We start from the raw sequence: 24,090 nt of genomic DNA, 5'->3' as shown, positions 1-24,090 counted from the left end.
CTGACGGACAAATTGCCAACAATTTTTCCATTGTTGTTGGATGGTGTTGCATTTGCAGTATTCAAGCAGTTACCAGAAGCGGACAGGAAGGATTACAGCAAGTCAAAACAAGCTATTTTAAATGCATTTGAGTTAAATTCTTACGACGCGTATGGCCAGTTCCAGCGAAGAATACTGATGGATGACGAGCCTGTCGATGTGTACCTCTCCGACCTAAAACGACTGGCGCTATTGATTGGGTTGCGGGTGGATGAATCCGAGGCGTTAATTCGGTGCGCATTTGTGAATGGACTCCCATCAGAAGTTTCAGGCCAGTTGAAGTCTGTAGCAGGATTGGACAAAATGAATTTGAGTGATCTTGTTGCACGGGCACGGGTAATAATGTCGGTCCGCAACAACTTCAGTGTATCGTGCGCGGTCGGCTCGCGTCAGCGGAAGTACAACTGTTATTTCTGCGGGAAGCTTGGTCACTTTGCTAGAGAAGGTCCCATGAAAGAGCCGAGAAATGACGGTAACGAAACTGTCAGGAGACAACCAAGATGTTTTTCCTGCGGGAAGCTTGGCCATGTAGCCCGACAATGCAGAGCTGATGAACGTAACGGACCGCAGCAGGAAAACTACCAAGGAGAACCGTCAGCACCGGACGCGTTCTCCCGTATTCACAAGTAGCGAAAAAGGTGCTACCGTTTGTTGTAGTTGTAATTGAAGGAAAACCTCTCAAGGCTTTGGTGGATACTGGGTGTCAGCAATCTGTTGTTCTTGTAGACGTGTGTCGTCGTATGGGATATAACGCTTCTGGCCCTAGATTCTAGGGCCAGAATCCTTCTAGGGCCTAGAAGGATTGTCGAGATGCTAAATGGAGAAAGCACTAGTTGTTACGGACAGACCATGGTAACGATGGTTGTAAGCGAGACCAACGTCAGGGTGCGATGCCTGGTGGCCTCCGAGCTGCTGGTATGTGCTGCTGGCTTGATTCTCGGTATTGATATTATCCAGCAACTGGGCGGGGTATTCGTTGATCCAAATCTGGACGTGTGGTTTGGTGCGAAGGTGTGTGTAGCAAGTGCGGTGGTCGGGACGAATAAACAGCTACAAATTGACGATAAAGATTTCATTGCAAAATTTGATGGAGCGAAGTGGACTATGGAGTGGAGATGTGGGAAAATGGCGAGCCGGAGTTGACGAATCAACGTGCCGGATATCAGATACCAGCAGAGTGTCGTACATCGTTTGATGATGAACTGAGTCAATGGATCAGAGACGGATGGTTGGTGGAGTACGATCCTGGTCGTCACGGGTCCCACGAGGGAATAATCCCACTGCTGGCGGTCAAGCAACCAAACAAGCAGCAGAAGGTACGACCGGTTATCATCATCATCATTGGTTTATTAGCAATTTTATCAGTTCAATACACCACAAAAATGCGATACAATGAAAAGACAGGAAGATGTCGAAGCGACAAGGAGTAGTCCATGGAATCTGACACCCACCTTGGCCTAGGCTATGGCTATGGCTATGGACTACCGCGAGCTGAATTCCCATGTCATGAGTCACCCCGGACTAGATGCGGCTGTATGCCAAGATAAATTGAGAAATTGGCGCAAACGAAGTAATCGCGCATATATCTTGGATCTTCGGAAGGTATATACCTACAGATTCATGTGTCAGAGCGGCTGCAAAAATTCCAAGTAGTGCGGCATCAAAGAAAAGTTTACGTTATGACACGAATAGGGTTCGGTTTGAACATCGGCCCAAAGGTGATGACCAAGATCATTTCTACCGTATTGTCACTGGAAGACGACATAGCAAGGGGAACCGACCACTATATCGACGACATCTGGGTTGATGAGAATATTGTGGCGGTTGAGAAAGTGCGCATGCATTTGGCAAGTTATGGGTTAGCGACGAAGGATCCAGTTCCGTTACGTGATGCACGTGTACTTGGATTGCGGGTGAATGAGACCCAGAATGGAGTACTGGAGTGGAGGAGAGACGGTGATCTGCCGAGTTTGAACGGCCACACGACGAAGAGAGGACTATTTTCTGTGTTCGGCAAGCTCACAGGGCATTATCCCGTGGCCGGGTGGTTAAGAACTGCATGCAGTCATGTAAAACGACTTACTAACGAGATAGCGTGGGATGCGGTAATCCCGAATCCAGTTATGCATTTGGCTGAAGAAATCTTGACGAAGGTACGAGACAACAATCCAGTAAGAGGGGACTGGAGAGTATATCGTGATGGAAGAGCGCAAATTTGGTGCGATGCGAGCAATATGGCGGTGGCATGCTGTTTGACCGTAAATGGAAGGTTGTCGAAGATGCAGCATGGATGAGGAAAGAGGACGACGGAACGCATAGAAATGACGCGGAGCTGGCCGCTGTTGTAAAGGGATTAAGTTTGGTGCTGAGATGGGGTTTCACCGATGTGGAAGTATAGTGACCGACTCGGTCAGTGTGTTCCATTGAGTCAAGTCAATATTGGAAGATTCGCGCCGACCTAGAGTCAGTGGGCTAAGTGAAATGATTATTAAAAGAAGATTGGGAATTATCGCGCAGCTGTTTCAGGAATACTGCATGGAGGTCACAATCCGTTGGGTACGATCGTCGGAGAATCTCGCAGATGCACTAACGAGGGTCCCGCAACGCTGGCTAAAGAAGGTGTGTCTTGCAGTAAACCGGCCTAATGAGAACGTGATTGAACGGGTACGGACTCTTCATAACGTGCATCACCTAGGTCTGAATCGGACGCTTTTCTTGGCCAAAAGAAGCATCGGCGAAGCTGTTACTCGTGATGTTGTTCAACGAGTAATCAATGAGTGCAACATCTGTCGCAGAATTGATCCGAGTCCCGTGAGATGGGAACACGGGCAGCTTTCCGTTCCCGTTGTCTGAGAGCGTCTGGCACTTGACATTACTTACGTCAACACCCGACCATACCTGAGTTTGATTGACTGCGGGCCTAGTCGATTTGCGATATGGCGGGCGGTGCGGAATGAAACGGCCGATAAAATCATCCAGATCCTTGAACAAGTCTTCTCGGAAAGAGCTGCACCGAGCGAAATACTGAGTGACAACGGACCTTGCTTTACTAGCCAGAAAATGCGACAGTTTTTGAGCAGTTGGGGGGTGGAACATGTGTTCAGTTGCGCCTACCGGCATTCTGGAAATGGTATTATTGAGCGGAATCACAGAACTATCAAAAGAATGGCCGCGAGATCTGGAGGTAGTGTTGAACGAATGGTGTATTGGTACAATCACACTCCGAATTCAGAAGATATTGTACCTGCGGCTAAGGTGTTCCGCTACGAATCTGGTTTGCCGTATTCAATGATCCGCGCAAGCAGGAAGAGATGCGACCGACAAAATAGTTTAACCCATACCGAGTCGGCGATGTACTGGATATAGTGTTCGTGAAGCCACCAAATGCTCGATGTACTACATGGAATAGAGGTGTCGTCGCCGATGTGGTGGTCGAGGTTGACGGGATGGTTCGACATCTTTCTGACGTTAGACACGCCGTCGAGGATCTACCTAACCCACCAGGAAGTGTTACGACGCGCGAAATCGACCTGAATTGTAGCAGAGGAGATGATGCCACCGATGTGGCGGGAAACAGCGGCAACTCGGTTGAAGCAAATGGTCCAGTCGGTACGGAAGATAATTTCACCCACAGGAATAACTCTAATAAACTTGATCAACCTGGGGACGACAATGTCGTTCAAGAGATAGAGAGAAATAACTCTGAACATTCGCGACCAAATCGGGATGGAGCGCCGCCACAATGGCTGGCTGATTTTTATGTAGGCTAGATTTTGATTATATTATCTGTACTAAGAATAAGTGATCTTTTACATTTGATTTGTTCGTGCGTAGATGCTTATGCCTTGTGGTGATTCTATATACCTTACAAGTTTTAGCCTTCAAATATGAATTCTGTATGCGACAAATTCCAGTCACAATCGCTTTCGTCCATCGTTTGAGTCACACCTACACCGCAGTTGTTTGTTTTATTGTACGCCAGTATTAGGCTTACCATATTTTGGAAATCTAAAAAGAGGACACTTTTTCAGAAATTTGAGACTTGCAAATCCGGAGAAGAATTCTCAAAAACCGGTAAATTTTTCCCACTTTGTGATCGGTTGACTAAACAAAAAAAAAAGGTCATCTTTCCGCCCAGAGCTAAAGTCACCGTTTTTCACTCCGAAATACCCGCCGGAGCGTCACTTCTGTGCTTATTTCCGGCATATCACTCGCAATTTGCTCTAAATCTGACCTAACTTTTCAAAAAAGAGGACAAAATCTCAAAAAAGAGGACAAAAGGGCGTCCTCCGAGGACACTTTCAAAAAAGTCAAAAAAGAGGACAAATCCTCTTAAAAGACGACGTATGGTAACCCTAGGCCCAGTATGTTTTAGTTTTTGGCTTCACTCTGTGTGCTTCTAATATCAAACGACTCCTGCTATTTATTCACAATTAGCCCAGACAGTCTTGTATAGGATACACTGTGGGGTTACACTCGAAAGCTTTGAATTTGGTTAAGTGATCAATTGATCACGGGGGTAGGAAGACCAATAAATGATTCCCCTTCCCCGTCAATAAATCAAAGCCATATATATCAAAATTTAACTTGCAGTTTGATGTATCGAATGTGTACAGTAGCCTACGTATTTGTGTTTTCGTTTTCACGCTTATCACGTTGACTTAGCTTCCCGTGCGATTTTCAGACCAAGGGGAAGTTTGCCGTTTCATATATACACTGTGTTAGAATTTTTCACTTGATTTCCACGTTTGAAGTTACATCGTTGCGTTATGTGTTGGTTTCCCTTGTGATCTCTAGATCAAGGGGAAGTGTGATTGTGATTAACGTACTTATTAGATGTGTGCTCCCGACGCCCCGGTCACGCGATCGACAGAACGGGCTCGAGGACTGGTTGTGCGTATTTTACTCAAACGTTTGAAATACATTGAACTATATTACAGTGTGGAATAGTATCCTGCCGGCCATCCGACAGTCGACGAGCATGTCCATTGTCCATGTCTTCATTTAAGTCTGAACTATCGATCTCGCCTTCCATGACACGCCACCCCATTTTTGTCGCTTGCTTTTTTCTATACTATCTTCCTTCACTTTTCATTCAGTGTGCTGTGCATGCCTCCTCTTTACATCGCCTAGGCCAAGTTGGGTGTCTTATTCCATAGGGCATAGACTAGTCCAAGTCGCTTCGACACCTTCCTATCTTTTGATTGTATCGCATTATATCGCATTTGTGGTGTATTGAACTGATAAAAATCGCTAATAAACCAATGATGATGAACGAGCAAATTGAAATTTGTCTGATCCCTAAAAATCGAATCGAAATATGATCATCATTTCATCATCCCTTATTATTATTTTCATCAGTTCAAAACACCATAAAATTGCGATAGAATGTAAAGATATGAAGGAATCGAAAGTCGAAACGACTTGGAACAGTCTTTCTGTCAAAGACCGCCATGGCCGTCAGACTATGATAAAAGAGCATAATGAACAAGGCAAGGCATGCACTGACTAACATAGCACATGCACTGCACATGCACATTGAATATCCAACTGTTCGCTAACGGCTTGATTTCAAACGGCATGAAATGAATCTGTAGAAATATCATGTCTAACTACCTAGATCAAAATTCGATTAAAATTTTCAAATCCTCGCTCTGCTCGTGTTTGCGAAATGTGCGGACCACTAGCGCATATCTAATTTCAGTAGACGCAAGCACTGAAGTATGTCAACATTAAATTCTGCTGTCGTCCATCGGAGGGCCCTCATTAGGAACCAAACCAAAATAGTTGCAGTTGCATTGCCTAGTTGCAAGATTGACTTTTTTGGTGCGGAAACCGGTACTATATAGAGATACGAATGCGGAATGCCAAGTTTGATAGCTATTTAGCTTGTAATAGGGAGATCTATGATGTATATATGTGGGAGGTGGATAAGAGAGCAGTCTGAACGGCCCAGCCGTATAGTAAGTTTAGTTGCGAAAATATCGAGTTTCGTTCAAAACATGACAAAATTGCGATAGAATATGAATATACTAAAGAAGGTGTCAAAACTTTGTAGCAGTGAATTGGGAATTATACTATTCTCAAGCAGGATTACGTCGGCTTCTCCATATTTCATATACGGTAGCCTATATATCGAATACTCCTGATTTATTTAAAGCAGCGATGATTCTACAAGTTGAAGTAATTTATTGAAAAATAAATGAAGAATTGTGTGAGTACAGGACATCGATCCCATCTGTAACTTGTCAAATCATTTTCATCAGTTACGCATGTCTGGTTTGACATCAACTAATCTTATATATACATCTAATATTAATATGACTTAACCAAAAGCATCAGTATATTTGGTTGGAATGGACACCCTAATGCCTGAGGTGTGTTTCTGTCTGTTTGACTTCCCTGTATGATATTCGAAGTCTGGCTGAAGTGTTTTTACGCCTCTTTGAAACTTAGCCATCGTACGTGGACTATGAGACCTGTTCAACTCTATATATTAATTTACAACCCAATCATTCATGGGAGTTGAAATAATTTTGTGGCTTTCATCAGAGCAACCTACTTTTATAAGTACTCGAGGGGATTTTGTTCATCTCCACTATGTAGACCTATTTATTGATTACGTTCTCAGATTACTTCCACTTCTACATCAGCAGTTTTGAAGCAAACTACATACTTCTTATGTTTCCGATTGCACCTATTTGATTTCCATCACCGTTAATTGTTGCTTGTGGTATTCATGGTGTTTTCAACTACTATGGTAATTTACACCAGGCCGACTTTCTTCATTTTGATACCTACAATACTTAATTAGGACGTCAGCAGTCGACCTCGGTCTGACTCGAATCCGCAACTAATTGGTGTTGCAGCTGTGGATGATACCACAACGCTGTCTCGCCACATCTCTGTTAGTGATTATGCGTTCGTCACAAATTTGCATCGTGTTATTTCGACAACTGACAATGGCGGTTGACCTAACAATTTGTCAACACTTTTCCAAATCATCTTCTGCAAACTTGATTACTTCTCGGAACTGTCATTTTCTACTTCTGCTTGTGTGCCAACAATAACTACTTTGACCACAACTAGCTTCAATATTATGACTGATATATCTGGGTGCCAAACAAAGTTGTACAATGTACATACTCCAGATATGACACCGAGTATCCAACAGATGTAAACACAGTCCAGACACGTTACCAGAGTGATACCGGTGAATCAAACAGTCTCCGCCCCTCTCTTGACAGACATGATGCCTGAGAATGCAACGGAGGTAAATAACCGGGGAACCTTGCTTGGTTGGGGGTTAGGTTACTGCTAGCTTGTGTTGCAGTTATGGTTTTGGGTAAGATTCGGTTTAGAAGTAAAGTTGGCTTAACTTGTATTAGGGCTAGCTTTTGTGACAGTAACTGTCAAGGTTAGGGGTAAAATAGTTTTCACTTAGGTTAGGATTAACTAAGTTCTTGATTGGTGATTGGAGTACAATTTTTCCATTGTTTGAAAGATTTTGGCATATTGTGAACAGGAGGAAGACAGTTCATTTTCATCTGCATCATTGAGGTTGTTTGATGCTTGGAGACTCGAAGGTTATTAAATCAGTACCAATATTATTCCTTTCCTTCCTATCGCTAAGTGCGGAGTGCCCAGCGGGCAAGTAGTGGATACCTGTATTACTATTTGGTTTTTAGTCTGACCGATCCAGGAATTTAACTGACGACCTGCTGATAAAAAAGTGGTGTTGGATTGAGTATGATCCCAAGTGCGAGAGGAGGCAATCATTTGCTATAAAGGGAGCTTATATCAAAGATATCAGTTTATGACATTGCAACTAGTGGCATATATTTCATTACTGAACTGCATGATTGTTAACCTCATCGTCAGACTAAATGGAATTAATGAATTCAAGTCACCAATAACAATTTGTTTATGAATAAAATAGCTTGCGTCGTGAGATAGTGGCCTATTCTTAATGTATGATATAGCAATTTTGTTTATGCAATGTGTTTTTATGATCAAGTATAGTATAGGCAAAAAAAACGAGTGTAAATGTGCAAATTAATTTTCTTTGGCAATAGTGATTGATCAAAATTTCAAAATTTAGATGTGAATATCTGTCATAATCCAGTTTATTTAGAATCTGTACAATATCACGTCCAATTTCAACAAGCATATCATGCAAAGATGTTTCCTGCTGTTCCATCATAATAGACTGCTTGTTCTCTGACTAATCAAGCGTAACGGGACAACCAACAACATCTGGTAGGAGTGTAAACGATGTGTGATGACTAAAATGATGTAGTCTATTCGATGATTTGCAAGTTGACTCAGTGGATGCAAAATTGCTGTGTTTTCTCGTATCTCTGATGTAATTATCATGCTGGTATATATTGATATGCATGCATGAAAGACATAGGATCTGAGAGTCATATCACCCAAAATGTCCCATGATTATGCACAATTTTTTCATATTTATCCATGATCCCATATAATTGTATGTAATTTAAAACTATTCAATTTAGGAAATTGATAGATGTTGTACTTGTTTTTCCTAGTCTAGCTATACTTGTAGGCTATTAGTCGAGGATAGGGATTTTATGATCAATTATGTCAGCAGTTATTTTATGTTAATCAGCAATTTCATCTTTTGCGTTATTCAGATTGCTGTGTAGCAGCTATGTGATTCATGTCCTGTATTACCATTTCTCATGGTGGCTATGACATGAGACATTGTTGTTACATGCCACCAAGTCGATACCTTTCTTGTTGGAGCAGATTTAACTAGATCTTCGTTATTAAATGCTTGTATTTTTTCCGAAAGCTGCCATTGATTACTAATTCTCATGGCAGGTTATATAGATATTTAGGTTACTGAAATTTATGGGACCTGATTGAGGCATTGGTGAATTCCCTATTGCAATTATATATCGACCCGCAGAATAGGTGACTAAGACATTTCTAAGCCAGTGACCTACTGTATAAACTGCTGCACCATGCTTTTGGTGACTTCTTTAGTTTTTCCCTTTACCGTATCTGGTTAAATCACTGTACGATGTCACTTTTCAACACAAGCCAGATTGATACCTGGAGCTGCGTTAATCATCGAGTAATGCAGTCGGTTGAAATCAAGTTAAGCCCAGGTAGTACATATAAATTTGATCTCAATGGTGGTGATATGGGATTTAGTTGTCAAAATCATTTACCATCTGTAGCATATGTTGGATATGCATGGGAACTTAAATATATTGAATGTATTAAAGATTATTATTGGGAATAATCCGTTGACCAAATGTGTTAATCTTGATTCAATCGACTAATACTGCTTCCTTCTGGCATATGACACCGAAGATATGCAGTTGCTGAATCCCAATAAGTCAATGGTAGCAGTGATTCAACATTCAAGTACCTAGTGGCATTACGAGCTGACTTCCATCTGTTACACAATGTTCCCCCTTGTTTGGTAGTTGACAGTCTTCACTCGAAGCACTATGATTTCATTGATATCTCAGAATTTGTAAGGATTAGTACTTAGTAGCATTTCATAGTTGTGTTGCTCGGGGCCATTTGAAAAACTCAACAGGCTAACATTTATCCGGCATGTGCTGTCGTTTTTGAGTTTTGTAAGATGTGGAGTTTAAAGATGACTCCTGCAACTCGATGGTATTGAACACGGAAGGATTTTACGATGTTAGTAGTTTTGTTTTTTGAATGTTGCTATTAGTTTAGGTTTTTCTTGAGAAGTCTGTTCTAGTTAATACTACTATGAACATCTCTGTTGAATACTACTATTTAGTACTTGATAGTTACAAATTGTGTTTGTTTGGTAGGCCTACCAGGGTATTGCCTGGCCTTTGTTTTCTAAATTAATAATTTGTAGTAGTTGACATAGCATGGTCATTGTTATCTTGAGTCTGTGTAGTGATGTCTTTGCAGTGTTGGTTGAAGCAGGACGGTGAGATAATCTTAGCAAAATATTCGGTCCACCGCTTTTTCTTTGAAATAGGAGCTGTAACAACACACGGAATTTCTAAATGCCTGATTCTTCTTCTTTCGCCTGTGATCTTAAGCATTCTATGTCAAATGCCGCTGGATGTGGAATGCGTTTGTCAATGTGAAATTCTGCACATAAGTTCTGGTACACTAAATATTGTGAAAATTATCAAAAGAAATTATATTGCCGATATGTTAACATAGCTTTTTAATGTTTGTATGATTTGGTGTACTGTAGACTTAGAGCTATTTTAATGATGACAAAACTAAGCTTACATGCTAGCAGCATGTATGATATCATAGTATAGTTATTTAATCACGGTCGGTTTCTATGTAGCAACTGGTTTATGGTATAGATTTTGCAGCTGCTTGGCTTTCATTTGTTTAGTTCAAATTTGTTAGCTGGTGTTTTCTGGTATTGTGTTAAGCACTGCCATTCTTAGTTGCACTTATTTTCAGATGCTAATAATCCATTCCAACAAAATTGACCAACATGACATCTCGAAAGGACTGTACACTGTACAGTACAGTACACACTTGTGCATTAAATGTGATGTGTGTTGACCTGCTGACAGAAAAGTTTTCTTGTCTATTGAAATTTTAATATCTTGTTCTGGTATTTTATAGGCATTACTTTACAAGCCGTTCAAGAGAGATATCATCTTTTACCACTAAAAATGTACTTCTTTCAGATCTTTGTGAAATTGAATCTAAATATATATGCTTTCGGGGGTCGATTATTGGAATTATTCCATCAGTTTGCTGAAAGGTAGACGCAGAAGAAAATGACACAGGACAATAGCTGTTTAAATTCATTCATCCAACGTGTTGCTGATTATTACCAAATTGTATCCAGCAGTCGTATACCGGCCACTCAGTATGAAATTGACTTTAGGGTAAGTTTCTCTTGTATTGCTGTTTTTTATCCGATCAGTTACAATCGGGAATGCTAGTAAGGCGTCTGCTAATTATTTTTGCAGTGAATTGGCAGACCTATAATAGGTTATTCTGCTTGTAATGTTTTAGGAGACAAACACTGTGTCATTACTTTAAATAACTAGTAATTGCTCAATTTAATTGCCGTTGGCTCAACTCTTGTATCATTGAACATTGATATTCTGGTATGAGAGAGATAAAGATTTATTATTTTGCCAACCGTTGAATAAAAAGTAATATTATACTTTATACACATTTTTCACATAATAGCATAAAATTCAATGTTATTTTACCACTAAATGCCATACTGCTATATATATCGCCGTATTCTAAATGAATTTTGTGTTTTAAAGGACTTGAAAAACCTTAGCCAAGACTTGAAGCAAAGCGACGATATAGAATACCAGTCATGTGCCGGAATGATTGCAGAAAATCGGAAGAAAAATCGATACAAGGATATTGCTCCATGTAAGTTTGGCTCATATCATGAATACTGTAACAAATGTTTAAGTCACAGGTCCAGTCGATCTTGTCACTTATCTAACAGTGAAGTATCGCAGGATACCTTGGACTGTTGCTATTCATATTGCCTGTAGTTTGCATTAATAATGTAAAGCCTAATGCATGAGCTTCCTTATAATATGAGATATAATCATGCTCTGTAGTCTCGCTATCCCTGCTTGTTATATCGCCTGTTATGTATGGCCTACTGCGAAGTGCGAATACTCAAGCATAGGACACACATATGTCACGTAAGCTTGAGATATCTCTGGAAGACGTGTGCTTTGCATGTAGGTTCTGTAAAGTTCAAAGATTCCTTATCCCGTTTCGATTTTATACTTGTCACCACTTATCACGACATATATCGAAATGTTTAGACCAAAATAATTGTTTACACACGTGATATACCAATGATAAAATAATGTTAAGATTTGTTTGCATGCTGTATCGTTATGTACAGTAATATTAATTCTGTATAATTAGCAACTAATATTTCAACTAGACATCTTTTCAATAGCATCATTACCGGATATCTTTCCGAATTTAGACATTCATGACTTTTAATTTTAGTCGATGCCACAAGAGTGAAGCTGACAATGACGAATAATGATCCAAACTCGGACTATATCAATGCCAGCTTCATTCAGGTATGATCTACAATTATATGTCTCTGTCAGTGGTATAGCCAAAGACCCGAATATGCTCCTGCCCCCTCTCAGTTTTATGTACTGGATATTGTGGCATAGAAATCATAATAATTATTCTTTAATTGAGAATGTCATAGACACAGTGTTGAGTATCCCTGCTATATGTCATTTCCTTTTCGGAAGAATTATTCCCAGTCTCCTCTGTTGGTAAAGTGTACAGAATTTTAATATCTAGTGCAGTGGTTCCCAAAGTGGGGGCGTTGGCGAGCGTGAAAGGGGCGCTGACCCCGAAATGGGGGATTGGGGGCGGTGGAGGTTTAGAGGTAAAATGCTGCGTAGTGTTGAAACGATTGATGAAGAAAACAGCAAAATATGCAGTAAAAACTGCAAAATCGGTTATGTCAAGGCAATTTATGGTCGATCCAGGCGTCGGTCTGATCAAGAGCAGTACCGGAAAATTCGATCGTTGCTCAACAATATATATCCTGCCCATCAATGGACTGATTCAACTGTCGGCAGAATCACCATAAAGTGTGGTATATTGTGTGGTGAGAACTAAGATGTATTTGAACACTTATATTGATGCACAATTGCACAGTTAGGTGCAATGGCTTTAGGAAAACCGCCTTCCGCAATTTTACTCTGTTTCAAACGGTCATGAAATTTCAATCTGATACGACCCTATCCCAGAAAAGTTCTGGTTGCAAGAAAAGATATCGCTTATAAAGTTATAATTGACGAACACAGGTTATTCATCAGGTTTTGTGAGTCAAATTTATCCTTTTTTGTTAATGATGAAATCTGATCAAGGTGAAAATGGAGCTGTCTGGATTCAGTACGAAGCCTATGATAGATGAGCGAGATTCACCAAGACGTCAACTTTTCCGACTCTCAAGCTTGCCTGGGCTTGATAACGGTCCTGTTTGCAAAAGCCTATCGAATTTCGACGTAATAGCATACAGCATTCATCTCGAAATACTGCACAAGGATACATGCTAATTTGATTTCAGGATGTATTTCAATCAGAAGTTCTTCGCTGGATAATCAGTACATTCCGTGAAATTTCCGAGCATGAAATTATGCAAGTTTAAGAGCCGTCTACATTATAGAACAATTTTGCGCTCACACCCAAGTTCATTATCTCTTACTATCAATCGTTCTTGAAACACAATTGAATCATATAGAAGTACTCTCCCGGGAGTCGGGTTAAATTTTTACTCATTGCCCCTGCTGGCTTATATTTATAAGAACGTGCTTTCAGTGCTGTGACAAATCTTCGGACTCACAGCAGAAACCTACTTCACATAGCCAGACGTGGAGATTTCAGACTGTTCTTATAACATATCAAACCCAACATAATGATAAGGATGATGACATATGTAACAACTTCATATGTCTTGTTGTTAATTGCAATATGTGCAGAACAACTTTCGCTTTGTCATTTAGATGTGATCTAGTGTGTGAATTATTTGATAGACAAAAAGATGCGTGTTCAGTGTTCACTGCATAGAAACACCACGATAGCCAGTTGAATCGCCAATTTGCCACCGAGTACCTAGTCTCCTATTCTATGCTACTATTTAAATGTTGGCTCAGCCATTTTTAATCTAATTGCTATCCATTTCCTTTGCATTGTTATCAAAAAATGTCGGTAATCTCTGACACTCTCTCCTCATTTCTCCTATAATACCTCCCATTTCCCCAGCTCTTTTTGTTTGTGTTAATCTAAGGATATGTCCAATTTTAAAATTCGATGAATTGCTTTGTTGCGGGCCAGTCTCAGTTGTCATATACATCATACACATCAATTTTTTTGTCGAGACTATAATGTCAACAGTGGCCTTGGAAAAGTTTTTGAGTTGGGGATCCAAGGCAGGACAGACATCAAAAGAAAAATATATGTCATTTCCTATTACTGTTGTGCCTTATGAGTTGGCCTTTGACTCAGTAGGTCATAGTCAAAACTTGGAATGGTAACTGCATGGTTGGAATGGAAGGGGGTATTCTGTCATTAAAACAGATTCTATATGAGAGTTGATCAACATAACCTTTACATATGTTCACAATCTTGATAGTGATAATTTGTGTGACGGTGCCACATTGGAAAACCGGTGATGTTGATATTTTCTTATATATTATACATACATTGTACACCATCGGCTTTAGTCCTGTAAAATTATATATATAAGTCTAGGTGAAAGAAAGGCACCCACCAGTAACAGGTTACTCTAATAAAGTCGTTGACATTTTGGGGAATTTAACGATTTTTATTATTGATTTTTGGCCTTGTATATCAGGTCAACTAAGTATACCACCTAAGACATAACCTAAAACCTACTTATTGATTTCCTAAGCACTGAGTCTGCATACCTAGACTGCTCTAGTAGGTTGCTCCCTGGGGGATGTACTCTTGAAAGGTATAGTTTGACTTCATGCAGATCATGAATTCCAGAACAAATACCTGAGAAAAACCGTCAATCGCCCAATTTCTTATTATTTGTGTCAAATTGTTTTTCTTTAATTCCCAAAAAGCTTGAGCAGTAGGAACTTATGTTGCTTGAAATGACTTCATCACTTTTCCATTCATTTTTCTCGTAAACTCTTTGAATGGAAAAAGTACACTCAGGTAATTGAAGAACGCATATCGAGCTAGTATTCAATGTTTTCTCACCAAGGTTATCCTTGCATTTTTTCACAAAGACAATGCATAGGCCATTGGGATTGATATATTAAACAACTGGCAACATTGTTTGAGAGTTCCTGTGTCTCAATTTTCAGTTTCTCGTTGTGGGAAGTGCTGTTTTGCCTAATTTTCTCACTACATCCATTAAAGCTCTGAAATTGAACAATCCATTTTGGTATGAATCGAAACATGGAAGTGTAATGCTCAAATTGGTTGTCTTGGACTTAAATTCCCCGACAACTGATTGGTACGGTAATTTGTCCCTGACATAGCGTCCAGCTTCTTCATCGGTTGGTCATGGGCTCAATCCCCAGCCAGGTCATACCAAAGACTTGTTATGAAACTGGTATCCGCATCCTCCCTACTAGGCCTCAGCACTCCGGGATAGCGTAGAATGGAAAATGGTGATGCTGACTTGATAATGGTTCCTTCTCATCTCCATCGTCCAAGAACCACGATGGTGCAGACAAAAATTTTAAATCTTCATCATTAATTGAAAAAATAGACAGTATCAATTCACATTTTCAGGGTGCTGATAACCGAAAAAGCTATATCGCCTCCCAAGGACCGCTCCCACACACAGTTTTGGATTTTTGGCAAATGCTATGGCAGTACAATGTCAACGTCGTTGTCATGGTGTGCCGGGAAATTGAGCTTGGCAAGAAGAAATGTGAAAGGTAATCCGCGTCTACTCGTTATTTGCGTATGTTATCGCTTTTCTATCTTTCACAATAACGATTGCGGTAGTACAGTATATAAAGGAGCCCTAGACTTGGCTCGAGTACAGCACTACACTATTGAAGTGGAGAGCAATTCAATGTCCCAATGGTACAGTAAAATCACTACATAAATGTGCTTTATGGAAATTGGGAATGGATTGAAGCTAAGGATAGCTGCTTTAGTATTGTACTTTTACTGTTACTGATTTCAATTCCCAAATGCTATCCCATACTATCAATCATTCTGTACCTAGGCTCACGCCTACATATCGACATAAACATTGCATATGGTATTTACATATTCTCACAACCACACCTCACTGTAACATGTGTTGCACTTGACAATTTTTGCCCACTCCGTGTGCTAGTGGATGACTTCTCGCCAACCCTGATCAGCAATGCTTGCGACGCCCAGATTTTGTGACAGTGTCGCAGTAATGTCAAATATCTCATTTGGTATCAGTTGACACATTGTATAGCTGATTACACTATCCTGTCATCCCATTGTGTTATGATCGAAACGTCTTGTTTAGCAAGCAGGAAACTGCCGGCAGCTGTGTCGTATGCTGTCTTCTTGCTGCCTTGCATTAGTTCTATTGTCACAAATTCTATGGCTTCCTACATTGTGATCCTATTTCTGTTGAAATTTGACAGTCATTGATGTTTCTTCCATCTAATTAAACTTTGAAACGGTCTCCATGGTCCAGCAATTGCCATTCAAATACAGGATTGGTTTTGCGTTAATAAAATTGTATGACAGACAGGTCGATTTAGCCATTTAAATTGACGGGCTGAAATGTATTAATGTATTAATAAATAGCCTAAATATTTGGAATTGACTGATTCCACTTTGGAGGCCCCAAGTATGTGAAAATGTGAATGTGAAAAGTTTGTTTTATACGCACGTAATTGCAGCAAATTGATACCGCTAATATGTTTAAACACGTCATGAAAATAACTTTTTCTTCAGGTACTGGGCGAACAGAGGAGAGACTAAGACCTTCGGATCTATTACTGTAACATCGGTACGTCTGCATTTAATGGCTAAATTGCTTGATAATGGTACCAGTAAATGCTGAGTGTAGCGGCATTGATACGAATAGATCAGTCGTCCATGGGATATGCAGAATACTGCAGACAGCCATGATAAACGCACAGCAAATCGTGTAATTAAGCTGATCGTTGGATATCGGGTGCTGTTTCCTATACAATGGAACCAGCTGCCTTAATGCTTGCGCAAGGTGCCACAGACACCATTATACTGGATTCCTACTGAAAAAAGAAAACTATTATGAATCTCTTTTCGTCAGTCGCACGTTGTAGAGAAATCGAATTTACGTGAAGTCCTTGTTCACGGGATGTGACTGTTATCTAGTTGGCATACTCCTCCACAGGCACATTCTATAGTGAATAATTATTTTCATGTGATATGTAGTACTCTGTACGCTTTTGAACAGAAAGCAGCGCACAGTGTTTAGGCTCTGTAAGCGATGTAATGTTTATTGGTAAACATTCAAGGCAGTGTCTGCACACATACCAAACCGAAACACTTCGAGCAGAACACAGTGTGTTTGTTATGCCCGGGGAGTCTTGTGTATATAGCGATTGAAGTATCCATATTGCCGCGAAACAGTCCCTCCTGATTGACTGGAATTTAATTATCACACCAATACCTGACCAGCTTGTTGACACTTTTGGAGAATTAAGCCTGTTAGTGATGGCCTCTACAGCTGACATTGTTTCCCTAAGACCACTGCAAATGAGTAATACCTACTGTCGACTCAACTACTTTCGACTAGGGAAATGAAGCCTGGCTGATGACACAGTGATTTGGGATTGATTGAGATACTTATTTGAGTAATGAGCATAAAGGCATGGTTTGCAATGTAATAATTGGATGTCTTGCACAAAAGTACAGTTCAGTTTGAAATTGAGTCGTTGGATTCACTGGATGTTGAAAGTGAAATAACAATTTGAGTAGGCTAATTCATGCTTCCACTAAGTTCACAGGTCATCAAATAGGTAATCACAGCATTTTTGATGTAAAAGACACTCATCTGCATGTAAAATATGTGAATATATATGAATATTTCCTCGATCTATCCCGTGAAAACATTTAGGATTATCCTTTGAAAACAACGTTAAGAAATTTGAATAACCTGACGTGGATCATTGGTTTCAAGTTCAAATCTGATCAGTCGGTATGTATCATAGCAGGAACTGTTGTATCATGTTGAAGCAGGCATCGTGTCATTGATGCGTCATGTTGTTCCAACGTGTAAAAACAATGAGATTCCTTTGATTTCTTCTGTCTTCGTGTGCATTAATTGGCAACAATCGCTATTGAATGTGTATTTGCTGTTTATTTGAAGAATTTTATTTGAGATCTAGCGAATTTGGATGAAGATAATTTATCGACCTGATAATCATCAGATCATTTTGCTCTCTCTGCTGGGAATTTATAGATACCATACCTATTTTTAAACGTTTCACCAGGTCCTTGGACTCAGATTCCATATCCGCCCGCCTGTCTTGACAGGGAACGCTCCCAAATTCACCAATTCCAAGACTGCCTGCCACCATTTATTTCGTGAAGTGATATAATCAACAGGTCATGCCCTTTGAAATCTTTGCACAATATTGGGTGCATGATACGGCCGAGTTTCTTACTTCAGTAATGCCTGTTACGTTCAACTTGTCCGTAATTCCCTTGTTCTTTTGTTTTTGGCAGGAAAGTGATGATAATTTAGAAGAGGGCTACTGCTTACGAGTGATGAAAGTAGTTAATGGCCAGGTAATCCTCTTTTTATTTCTTACCATTGTGACATTATCTTCCCAGTGTGACATGCTTTATTGTGGCATTAGCCTAGAAGTGTGAAAGATGTGGTTTGGAGCCTTGTGTCAATGAACTATGATATACTTGGGCGCTGGAATGTCTCCATTGAGCTGCATGTCATTGCTCATGTGGCGTCACTGTCATTTATGTGTTAAATGTGCTTTCCGCATTCATTTTTGCATAGACCTTGATCTGAAGTCTAAATTGTAGGGCTTCCCATTTATCAATAAGATGCCGCCTTTTTGTAGGACACTCGTTCCAATAAGTATTTGTTGTGAGTGCAGCAATATGGAAGAATCAAGAGATTGTTCATATCATTTGCATGTATTAAACACTTCCCTTCCAGAGAAGAGATGTTGGCATTATGTTGTCAACCATTGTAATCACGATAACGCCCCGGAATTTGTGATTGAGTATTCAGTATTTTGTATTTATGGTATTATTAAAAGCCCAAAAATCTTCATGAATCACAGGATATGATTTACATTGTTTTTATCGGCAGATGATCAATTTTAGCGTGGTCTAATGCGGACTATCTTATTAGTTAACGTTGATGCTGTTGAATGCAATTCAGCTTTTTTCGCAATTTGCTATTTGCAGGAAACTCGCTACATCAAACAGTTTCATTACACCAGTTGGCCGGATCATGGTGTGCCGAAGACTTGCTATGAGATCATTACATTAATCAACCATGTCCGTGACGTGCAATCATACAGGTATTCATTTGTCTACTATTTATTACTAATTTAGGCTGCTAATGATTCTTGTATTAACTATATATATAATAAATATGCTTCTTAAAGTTGACAAATCAAATTTGTGGATTAACGCCATCTAGAATGTACCGGTGTAGTGTCGCTCTGGTGTGCTGTATGGTCCAACCCTGTACATCATGCACAGTTAGGCCCCAGTACAGGTATGAATGGCCGTGGGATTGCAAGGGAAGGTTGGCTTAAATATTGTGTTTGCCTCAGCTCGGCAACCGTCGGAGATAAGTTCTTTTGAACTGTTGAAACCTAAGAAAGGTAGTGTCTGTTTCTTAGTGCCTGAGAGTCATACTCTCCAAGGGCTAAACCTAAATTCCATTGATATTCTCTATACAGCCACACCTTCAAAGGTATTATACTACAGTACCCAACCCACCACCATGTTTTACAATACTGTGGCATGCCGAAAATTTCAGCGCAGTGATTAGTTGTATTCATATCAACTAAACAGGCTATTAATATTATTGATAGGTGAAAATTTTTACCTTTCTAAAAAGTGATGGTTATGATTGCTCTCAACGCAGGTCTAATGGGACTTTCCCAATGCGCGTCGTGTGTTGCATGCATCCTGCTAACTTTCTGTTAGCTAGAGAGGAGGTTCAGAGATACTCTCTACTAGATATGATGACTGGTTGTGATCTGGTTTCACAGAGGACTGTTGGTGTTCAATAATAGCTCGGTAACTAGGCAGTGATCAACATTTGACCATTGATTGGTCTTGCGTTGCCCTTTGAAAGTTGTTGCTGATTTGACTCACTACAGCCGTATTCACGGTTGACACAATTCTTCGCTGTAAGGTCATTGAAGATTTCACTTCCGTAGTTACGTTAATTTTAAAACCTGATGCTTCAAACGTTTGGTTTTTGTATTGATTGTTCAGGTCGCTGTTATGTCTAACTGCAATCAGATTTTTTCCAGTACTGAAGTGGTCAAGTTTGTTCATTTTGGTGGAGCTGGTAATTCACACAGGGTTTCAGTTATACATTATTGCAGTAACTAAAATTATATGCTGAAAATTGAATTCTGTACACTATGTTTAGGTTGATACTGGTGAGTGCAAACTCTTAAAAAGTACTCAAACTTTTATAATTCACGGGATGTCATAATGCTGTCTGTAGCCCAAATAGTATAGACATCAGCGCGCTTGGTGTCAGTGACTTCAGTTTTATGTGCCTTCATGATCTTGTTTGCAAAATTCTAATAGGTCTATTTTCGGCACACAGGATCACCTGATTTACTATGCCACTATATTTAAGTTAGCACACAATTATGTGACCTGATATCAAGTTGTCAAACTAGAATACTAATAGGGAGTAATAGGGAGTTGTACTTTTTTGCTGTCCTTTACGTCAATACTAGATTAATTGGTCGCACTCTCAAAATCCAGTTCTTTGTTGAAATTGCTCTGTATCTTTCGGGGGTTCTCTTATACATGCAACTATACAACATACACAAATATATTGTAACCCTCCATTTCCAGATATAAACATTTTTAGTTGTGAGATTGGTTCTACCTATCGCGTTCAGTTTAATTTCACTGATTGAAATCACTGTAATTTTAATACTTTGTTGCGCCGATAGCAGACGATATATATAAGACCTTGTTAGTTTCCACAGCAGACCTAACAAGGTCTTGTAATTTCTAAGACGTTGCAAGTTCGGTTGAATTCTACAATGTACCATATTGCTTCAGCATTAAGGTAGGGTAGGGCTATATCAACACTAAACAATATGACTTTACAAAACTAAGCTCATCTTATGGTATGTCCGAAAAGTGTGCTATGACTGCTCGGTATGAGTAACTGACAGTGTATTGAATATCTTCTGGTAAACTTGATCGGGTATGTTGATACTGCAGCTATTACACTGGTCTGGTTTCAAAGCCTACTATGTGTTTGAGATAACTGGTGGCTTTCCGACCAAATACCTGGAATAGTAATTGCTGTTTTTCTAGACTTCATTCAATATATAAAATTGTATTTGTCGAGGTATTCTTTTAGTCTGGAACGGGGTAAATTCAAATCCTTTTGAGCGTCGAAGGACTACTATTGTTGATATTCCGAATGGAATTGTTCCTAAAACAACAAATTCAGTAGAAGTTTAGCTTGTGCTGATAATTTTGGTGTAATAATTCTTCTAATCAATACTATTATGTTAAAATTTTTTCCCTTTTTTCAAATCTGTACAAATTTCACTTGTGCTTTGGGAATTGCCCGACTCGGAACTAATAATGTGCCGGCACTTGTGTTGTCAAGTCTTCAACACTCCTGTTAAATATTTGATGCTGCAAAATCAAGAGAAAGTAGTAGCGTTCTCCGCCAATGTAATCACAATTTGTTTGTTCAGTGCGTCGCCTGCCAACAGAAGAACGAAACATTAATTTATGATTGATACTGTCTTTCACATCTCCATTGATGAGATAAAATGTGTGAATTGATGATGTGTTCACTCCGTTCGATTGCCAACTAGAGTACAGTAAGACATTCAGACATTTCCCTATAATTCTAAATGCTTTACCTAGATTCTGGACTCCATGTTACATCATGGGAGTACTCTGTAGGTTTAAAATGATTGCGTTTATGAATTCAATACGAAACAAAATGTATGCTTCTCACTGTGCGGACATCTGTATTCATATTATCAATTGTGACTATAAACCAGGGACGGGCAATATCCGACCCGCTGAGAGTTTCTACCCTGAAAGTGAAATGTATTCTGAAAGTATTGACAAATTTTATGCGTCACAAAATGAATCCAACTTTGCCAACCCGAGAAGGATGGACAAGAAACTACTTGCTCTGCTCGGATCTACATACATTTTCGACCATGAAAATCAACGAGACAAGACTGCGTTCCAGTATAACAGATGTTCACGTGCAGTCTTTACTAAAGGTTCCTACATGCGACATGCAGCCAGAGTTCAAAGAACTTATTGGCAAATTTGACCGACCACAGATGTCTGAGTGACTTTGCGATATCCGACCCGTCGACCGGAGAAGTTGCCCGTCCCTGCTATGAACCATAGACTAGTACTATAGCATACCTTTTTGCAGATGCGATCACGGTCAGTAATGCATAGTAGCCTAGTTATATGTATTCAGTTACCTCTTATAATAACACTGCTAAGTAGATATACGACCTACGCTCGGATTTGTTTTTAGGCTGCTTACTCTTCTACTTATGAGGTTGTCAATGATAATGCACATATTTTCAACATAATTTATTGGAAAACAAAATCCAACACATTGATACATTCCACTCAAAACCACTCTACTCTCATTAGTTTGATCTGCTTCAGGATGCGATACATCGGTGCTTGTTCTCCGTTCAAATTCACTGCATCTTTTCTGCTTGGGTAGCAGGAGATGCTTCAGGAAATGTTAAGATGTCAGGAATTCCTACGGCAACGCCCAGTGTATCTGTAGCATACAAATTGAATAAGAACAAATGTTTGAAAAACACTTGACGCAGCTATTGGCGAATCCCCTTTCTGTTCTGGTACAAACAGGATCATGATGTGTACTGCGTGGCTCTAGTGATTTTCTAGGCAGTTACTGGAAGTGATTTTTGGAAAATTGTGTGCCTCTGTTTTAGTGAAGATGTAAGGACCCCGCTATGCATTCACTGCAGTGCTGGGTGCGGCCGTACTGGTGCGGCGATTGTGTTGGACTACGTCAGGAATTTACTCTATCACAAGGTACGTGTGTGGGTTATACGTAAGGTGAACTATTTGGACTGAGTACACGGATTCAAGTACTGTCATCAAAGTCGAATCTCAATTGTAGTGATACGAGTCGAGTACGGTAGTGATATTCCATATTTTTTGAGTAACCAAAATACACGCCTTAGCACAAAAAATATAGTTTCAATACTTCATTTCCGTCGTGTGAGCCTCTAAAACTCCGTAACCAGTATCTCAGCGCCATAAAAAACATGTTGTTCATGCCCACAAGTATTCATGGAACGACATTTCTGTCAAGTTGCAATCCTCGCAATAGACACAAAAACCTACAAAGTGTACATACTCCGGAAATACAATATTATTTATCGAAAAGATAGCGTAAGGGTGGAGCGTCCGGCTTCTTGGTCGTTAGGTCGTGGGTTTCATCACCAGCCGGGTCAGGCCAAAGACCTGATGTTGGTGTCCGGGCTTGGAGTGGTGGTGCAAGACCTAGAAAGCGTTACAGAGCCTTTATCTGCACCTTCCTTGTTCGTCAGCATATGCACATTATGCACTGATGGTATGCATATGCACATATTGTGTTTATGTATATCATGAGTCACTGTATATGCTGCAAAAACATCAAGGAAAAAGATATACTATGTGCTACGTCCTATTCTTGTTTTTCATGACGTGTAGCTGGCATCATTTTCCTTGTGGCCACAGAAAAGATACTAGCAAAGAAGAAATTTTTAGTGAATATTACTTATATTACTCAAATACTTGACTCAAAGCTTGATACAGGACTCGTAATCGAATCACCCTGTTAGTTGATTTTGCCCAGCCCTACTAATAATCAGCGAACGCCATTCTTGATGAATATTTACGAGTTTAGAGATTCTCGGTGTGTGTTCAACGAAACTTCATTTTCAGAGGGTACCTCCAAATTTCAAAACCTTCGAAATCATTGCGCAGATGAGAAGGCAGAGGCCCGCTATTGTTCAGACAAAGGTAATACCGGTCATGCTTGCCTAGTTGACGAGTTAGAAACTTGAACGACTCTGATGAAGAGATCTCATCACCGAGCCTAACATGAAATCTGAATCGTGACACAGTAATTAGTTACAAACTCAGTCAGTATACACTGGTACACGATATTATTTTCATTCGGATACCGTCAGAATATTGAATGCCGGATACTGGGCTGTCCCTATTTCCGAGATTTCTACTTTTTTTGAAGGCATGAAGGGTGTCTTATGAAACTGCATTGTCCTTGGTATTTATGACATTTGTAATTAATTTAAGGCAAGTTTT

The 24,090-nt window shown here is 39.8% G+C and overlaps 1 protein-coding gene across 9 annotated transcripts in view; it reads left to right on the top strand.

Moving 5' to 3' along the window:
- The first annotated feature begins 8,615 nt into the window (after positions 1–8,615).
- LOC145454064 (tyrosine-protein phosphatase non-receptor type 12-like) overlaps positions 8,616–24,090 on the top strand; it is a 38,335-nt gene continuing 22,860 nt past the window's right edge. For 3 of the 9 annotated variants that reach the window (XM_080332053.1, XM_080332052.1, XM_080332050.1), the window contains exons 1-9: positions 8,621–10,922; positions 11,316–11,430; positions 12,034–12,110; positions 15,322–15,470; positions 16,483–16,537; positions 18,244–18,306; positions 18,949–19,064; positions 22,710–22,812; positions 23,710–23,787. In XM_080332053.1, coding sequence (XP_080188179.1) covers positions 10,812–10,922; positions 11,316–11,430; positions 12,034–12,110; positions 15,322–15,470; positions 16,483–16,537; positions 18,244–18,306; positions 18,949–19,064; positions 22,710–22,812; positions 23,710–23,787 — 867 coding nt within the window. In that variant the 5' untranslated portion in view covers positions 8,621–10,811. Of the gene's footprint in view, positions 10,923–11,315; positions 11,431–12,033; positions 12,111–15,321; positions 15,471–16,482; positions 16,538–18,243; positions 18,307–18,948; positions 19,065–22,709; positions 22,813–23,709; positions 23,788–24,090 lie in introns of all 9 variants that reach the window. The other 6 variants (XR_013920024.1, XM_080332054.1, XM_080332051.1 and 3 more) reach the window with 6 other exon arrangements.

Source organism: Botryllus schlosseri, chromosome 13 (assembly GCF_051294905.1).
Source record: "Botryllus schlosseri isolate E-star chromosome 13, Bs_hap1, whole genome shotgun sequence".
NCBI lineage: Eukaryota > Metazoa > Chordata > Ascidiacea > Stolidobranchia > Styelidae > Botryllus > Botryllus schlosseri.
Note: the sequence above shows the minus strand (reverse complement) of the source record. Positions and strands in the feature narration are given on the sequence as shown.